This window comes from Fragaria vesca, linkage group LG6 (genome assembly GCF_000184155.1).
Source record: "Fragaria vesca subsp. vesca linkage group LG6, FraVesHawaii_1.0, whole genome shotgun sequence".
Classification (NCBI taxonomy): domain Eukaryota; kingdom Viridiplantae; phylum Streptophyta; class Magnoliopsida; order Rosales; family Rosaceae; genus Fragaria; species Fragaria vesca.
The window spans coordinates 30,336,983-30,343,742 of NC_020496.1; the positions used below are offsets into that span (position 1 = coordinate 30,336,983).

The following is a 6,760-nucleotide window of genomic DNA, read 5'->3' on the forward strand; positions in this document are numbered from 1 at the left end:
TTCTCTCTCTCCTCTCTCTCTCTCTCTCTCTCTCTCTCTCTCTCTCTCTCTCTCGGAGTTTTATTTCATATATTTTAAACAAGAAGGTAGACTTATAAATCAAACTCCCATAATTAAATGCCTCTTTTATTGAGTGTGGTAGATGAAGAAAAGTAGATGAAAGGCACGAGGGTGGTAAGTGCCCACAATTCATGGTTGACATGATCATGTGTGTAACATTCTTGTTCTCTAATATGCCAATTTAATTTAGATATCAATTCATGGTTGACATGTAAAGAGTTAACAGTAGTTACCGTTAAAAGTTGATCCAGATGCTAAACTGCTTGATGTAGACCAGTTAGGAGTGTGTTGGCAACTTGGCATCATCTGAATTTCTTTTAGGTAGCATTTGGTAGTGTTTTTCTGGTAAATGAAAAGGCTTGAACGCATGTATGTTATACCTTCTATATAAAAACCTCAAATAATAGCTTACATACAATACTGTATCAATGAATCTACATTACAAAAGAATACAGAAATGGGGCATCCTTGCAACAAACTCATGTTAGCAGAGAACACAAAAAATTATGCGAAAAATGAGCAACACAACCCTGTTCCAACAGCCCAATATAGTTGGTTGAACTCTAGATTGCAACATGTGCCTTAAATTGTATCAAATGTTCCATCCTCTAGATCTATCTATGGGTATTACAGTATCCTTATCTCTCTGGTCTCTACTCCAGGTACTCCGAGTTTGGTCCCCATGCTCTCTACTCTGTTCTCGCTGATCTCTATTCCAGCTACTTCGAGTTTGGTCACCGTTATCTCTACTTTTCCAGCTACTCTGACTTTGATTAAAGTAACTCGTACTGTAATCCTGACTACCAAATGCCATTCTTTGGAACATTCTAATTTGTGCAGACTGTTCTGCGGAATTAAAAACTTCACTCTGGCCAGGTTTCATTCCATTGCTGAGATCTGAGGTATCATCCAAGGAGTCTAAAGCTCTTACCACCTGCAAAGGGGATAAAACTTATAACCTCTCTGCAGTACAGAACAAATGTGGGACTTTTTATACAATATTTCATACCTGTCTCATTCGTGGCCTTTTTGTAGCTGAATGACGAACACAAGCTGAAGCCGCCTCAATCATTCGAAACATTTCACTCTCAACATAATTCTTATCCAGCCTTGGATCTGCCAGCTCACTTAAGTCTCCGGTTTCAACAGCATCAGTAAGCAAAGGCCGAGCCTGTAGGAAAAGTTTGGCTGTTATTCAATGTTTTAACTAATGCTAGAAGGTGTGCGCTATATTGTCGAACCATAACATTTTGATTACACTAGATATGTTTGCCCTTTTGGAGAACAGACTCTACCGAGAAGCCTAAAACTCAAATTTGATATCAAGTGTGCAAAAGATTCCAAAGCTGGAGACTACAAGCATATTCAGGATTGAGGAGCACAAGAAACCTTTTAGAGGGAAAAGACTCAAATTAGTATCCATCACTGTGTTAACATGTGAAAATAAAAAGCCTTGCATCAGTTGCATGCTAGCAATATCACATGACTTTTTTTCTTTCTCATTTCAGCCATATGAGATTCCAACATAACTTGACCCTCATTTAATCAAAAGAAATAACCAAAAAAATGCAAGAGAAAATGATTTTCTTCAAAAAAAAATAAAATAATTGAAAACAAAATAATTTCGACAACCTAGAAAAGAAAATTTGGTGTATATAAATTTACCCATTCAACAAGGCTCTCATCACCCAATGGCTGAGAGCCATCCACAGGCTTGCGACCAGTAATCAACTCCAATAGTACAACACCATAAGAATAAACGTCAGACTTATCTGTTAACTTTCCACTTGTTGCATATTCTGGAGCCATGTATCTGAACAATGACACAATTCCATCCATCAGAACAAGTTAAAAGATTGAAAATGGGGACAATCATGGTCCAAAAGTACAAGCATATACCCAAATGTTCCCATGACTCGTGTGGTTACATGTGTATTTGTATCCAATGCTAGCTTTGCAAGCCCAAAGTCCGCAACCTGTTAGTGTGAGCAATTGCATCTTTAGAACAACAAGTGCAATCAAAGGAAAAACAATTGGAGACTGCAAGAATGAGCTCTCGCTGCTGAGGGCAATGTAAGAAAACATTGTCCACATTGCACGAACACCGCCAAAAGGCTCATGGCAGAACACTAGAATGCATCGGTGTTACATGCTCTAACTAGCTGATCTTTTTGTTTTGTTGATAAAATTTGTGTAAACAGGCATACCTGAGCTTCAAAATTGCCATCTAGAAGAATGTTTGATGACTTGATATCTCTATGAATAATGCGAGGATGGCCTGACAAAGACATTATGATCAAATATTCAGTGAGAGAACCAGATGCTATACAATACATGGATAAACGCAGTAATGGAGGCAATTGTTGACTGAAAATTAAAATAACAGTTGATAATACAAGGATAAATGCAGTAATGGAGGCAACTGTTGACTTGAATATGTATTCTGTTCACAGGCATTCTTTCCCAGTGTAACAATTTCAGATGATTAAAGGCCATTTCAATTATAGGGCTTTGATTAATGTATAGAGCCGTGTTCGCATGTAATTTGCAACATGATTACTGATGGCTGTAACATAGCATACATGACTCTATGTCCTTAAATCTAGATTGATGCCAGAACATGTTTCTGTTCATTGAATTCACTGATCAACACAACATTAAAGAGTTGTCATTCCAGAGTATAGTTCTGCATTCAAGTAATCCAAGTTATAAGAAAGGTGCACCGCAAATTGTAATATATAACAGAAGAAACTCACAATCTTCATGTAAGTAAGCTATCCCACGAGCTGCACCAGCGGCAACTTTGACTCTAGTTGCCCAATCCATAACCGGCATGTCCTGACCTGAAATTTTTCAATAGATGAAAGTTAAAGGTACATTCTTTTAAAAGAGAGGATATGTACTTTACATTTAGTATGCAGTAAATGGGAATCATATAATGATGTTCCTTTTCTAGCATAATTAAAATGATGCGAAAATCCTCAAGCACCATTTGGAGATTTAGATAGTTACTGAAAATTACCAATTACACTTGGAGAATTAGACCCAACAGATGAGTCATCAAGACCTATAGGTTCCCAAATATTGTAGATTTTCTTTCTATTAAATAAGAAGTATGGCTCACCATGAAGATGGTAATGAAGGGTATCATTTTGAACAAAGTCGTAGACAAGCAACCTTTGATGGTCAGATATACAGTAACCCACCAGGGAAACCAAATGACGATGATGTACTCGACTGATGATTTCAACTTCAGCTCTGAACTCACGTTCCCCTTGTCCACCACCAATTTTCAGCTGTTTAACAGCAACTTCTCTTCCATCTTCCAAGATACCTTTGTACACACAACCAAATCCCCCTTCACCCAAAAGATTCTGTTTTGAGAATCCATTTGTGGCTTGGATCAGTTCTTCATATGTGAACCATGATCTTGAATTGCTTGCTCCAGACTCTGATTGTGCATACATGAATTCTTTACCAGAACCATTTCCTGCGAGGGGAGATGGAGATTGTGGCCGCAAAAATACAGAATCTGGAGAGCAGAAAAAAGTTACATTAGTATGAATTCAATGTCCTCAACAGGATACTCAACTAAAGCTTGCTGAGTAATTCACAAGGTTTACTTCAACAAAATTGTACTGCCACAGCTACAGGTCATATAAATTTATAGTATGATAACAGCAGAATGAACTATCTACTAAGGTCCCTAGTCTAGAGGATGAACTATCTAGAAAGGCTTTTGGAAAAGAGTTCTAAACGTCTAAAGCTGTTCCTATTTTTTCAAATTGCTTCCTACATTCTTGCATTCTTTGCGCATTCCATGATATAATAAGATGTAGATTCTTTACAAATGAATATGTCAAAAAGGTATGTAATTTGCATTCTCTAGTACTTTACACAATTAAATCTGTCCAAATTCTTTAAGGGCAGCTGCTAGAATTAATTCTACTCAATGCAAAAAAGGTTGGAGTAGTTGAGAGTCAACAGACCCACCCGAAATTGACATAGTTGAAGTTGTATATGATCATTATGTTACCTGAATTCTGGGATGAAGCAAAGGGAGAAGGCATGGTGTAAAGAGTCGATCCACTTTTTCTCTTCTTCTTCTTAGCAAACCACACAGCCATCACAACAAGACTGAGCACCAGCACCCCGACCACAATTCCAATTGCCACAGCTCCTCCAGTGTTCAACCCTTTTGAACTTCCAGGTGTACCATTTGCGGTTGACTTTGCAGTTGGCTTCTGTGTGACCGAGGGTGTAGGAGTTGATGAATTACTGGGCGGAGCAGGAGGGGAAGACGATGAGGGAACTGAAGGCGGTGGTGATGTGGACTCAGGAGGGGTGTTATCAGCTGGTGGTGGAGCAGACTGAGAACCAGATGGAGGTGGTGTAACAGTGGGGGAGGGAGGAGACTTTTCTGGCGCTTTTGGTGGTGGTGGAGAATTGGCTGAAGGTGGTGATGCATCAGCTGGAGGAGGAGGGGACTTAGGTGGCGGTGAGGTGTTTGATGGGGGTGTTGGGGAGGCTTTGGGAGGAGGGGAGCCTCCTGATGGTGGTGCAGCCGGGGGAGGGGTAGTAGTTGGTTTTGGAGGTGGCGGTGATGCTGCTGGAGGTGAAGCAGGAGGAGGAGGGGAAGGGGGAGACTTTGGAGGTGGGGAAGCTGGTGGTGGAGATGATGCTACACTAGGAGGAGGTGGTGATGATGGTACAGGCGGTGGCGGTGAGGATGCTGGAGGGGGAGCGGCTGAGGCGGCTGGAGGAGGAGAAGAAGAGGAAGTTTGTGGAGGAGGGGAGGAGCCATTGGTGGCAGTAGTTGTGGAATTTGATGAGCTGGTTGGTGGGTTTGCAGAGGGTGAAGAATTTGGAGAAGGTGATGTTGTTGAAGACATTTGGATTCAAATTGAATGCGGAAAACTCCCTAGTTCTGGATTGTTGTAGTTTCCATCAACAATTTCTAGTCGCTTTCAGTCACAGAATCACAGATCAGCTAAACCATTACAAAAGCTAAATTCGATCCTACAATGTCTGCCTAACAGTGTATCGACAACAACCAGCAGTAATTGGCTGAAATTCTCTTGAGATTTCAGAAACCCCCAATTCAAAATGACCTGGTAAAACCAAAGTCTTCTATACTAGTTTTACTTGGTCTCACCAAAACTACACTGAAAAAATAGTCTTCAGATAAAACCAAAATCCCACAAAATCCGTAAGAACACAATCAAACCCTCAGAATTCAGATCAAAGCAGCCTACTTTATATCAAAGCTTCAAACTTTGCCTACTTCATATCAAAAGCTTCAAACTTTGAAACTCAAGATTAACTGGGGAAATGCAGCAGCACCCAGATCACCAAATCGAGCACAGAGACAAACCCAATACACCCAAAAGCTCCAAGAATTCGTACCTCTATCTATCTCGAAGATCGTCCTGGTTTGGAATCTTCGAAATTCCTGACACTGTTTTGTGTTAGAAAGGAAGGGAATATTTTTTGGTGTGTAGTAGGAAATGGTGGGAGAGAGGTGTAAACCCACAAACTACGCAAGGAAACGTGGGGGCGACTTATGAACAGAGTTTTGGAGTAGAGCTCCACATGCAAAGAGCAGCAGTGGGAACCAAAAAACAATGATTGTGAAATTACAGAGCGAAAATCCTTAGTACAAGTAACGCCTTCGTCTCGGGATGTTGTTATACAAGCTAGCTGTTTCTCTTCTGTTTGTTTTTTTTTTTCTTAATTGAGATTTTATTAATTAATACGATGAACTGTATAAACGAGTAGTATATGTGACTCTTTTTTCTTGAAATTGAATTGAGATGTGTTTCTGTTTCTATTGTATTTTCTTCTTGATTTGGCAACGTTTTGAGGAACAGAAGTGCTTATTCAAGAGTTATGGGGTGCTAAATGTATTTCCTTTAGTATTATTTTCGTTTGGGTTTTTTTTTTTTTTTTTTTTTTTTTTTTTTTTTAGGTTAAGAGGTTTATTTGGTTCATAGATTAAAAGTTCGGAAAAGAGAGCAAGAAATATATTTGAACTTTGACAAGTGCAATTTGAAAAGGAAAAGAAGAAAAATAAAAGATGGAGTGTGTCAAAAAGGAAAAAGAAGCTAATTCATAACCTTTCATTTTACTAAGAAAAAGTCATCAGCACATCATTGATCGAGAATTCAAGATGACCTGAACCATATATAAGTAAAAGCAATGATACATTGATCATGTTCTTTTTGGACATTGCTCGCACTAACTACAAGTAACTAATTAATAACACACCATAAATGTACGGGTACAAACGTTGTAGTAAAAGGTATTCCGACCTTATTAATCAGATTTGAAGGCTAGTTCAAGGTTTTGTTCTTTTCATGACTTTAGAATTTGAATCTATGCCTCTAATCATGTGGCAGTTTACTGCTTCACCAGTAGAGATTAGTTTAAGTGTGAGAATTGACTAAATTATTGGGGGGAAGGACATCACCTGTACCCATTTTACCCTGTGCCAATTATATGCCACCAATAAATTTTTGCCACATGGAATTCCACTGACAACACCTAACCACATCTAACTCTGTTAAGTTTTATTAAATTTAGTTTTTTAGCAAAGAAAAAATAAACTCAGCCTTTTCTTCTCCGCTTCTTCTTCTTTCTTTCTACTTCTCCTCAACTTCATCGTCTGTTTAGACCACAAAATTGTGTTCCAAAAAGTCTA

At 38.9% G+C, this 6,760-nt stretch overlaps 1 protein-coding gene across 1 annotated transcript; it reads right to left on the bottom strand.

The window, feature by feature from the left end:
• Nucleotides 1-407: 407 nt before the first annotated feature.
• LOC101296691 (proline-rich receptor-like protein kinase PERK8-like) lies at nucleotides 408-5,720 on the bottom strand. Its single transcript, XM_004304105.1, has 8 exons — nucleotides 4,097-5,720; nucleotides 3,185-3,592; nucleotides 2,817-2,903; nucleotides 2,268-2,338; nucleotides 1,960-2,036; nucleotides 1,726-1,873; nucleotides 1,070-1,231; nucleotides 408-994 (listed from the first exon to the last, which is right to left on the bottom strand). Exons 1-8 carry the CDS (start codon nucleotides 4,950-4,952, stop codon nucleotides 653-655), a joined length of 2,151 nt encoding a protein of 716 aa, XP_004304153.1. The 5' UTR covers nucleotides 4,953-5,720; the 3' UTR covers nucleotides 408-652.
• Nucleotides 5,721-6,760: the final 1,040 nt, after the last annotated feature.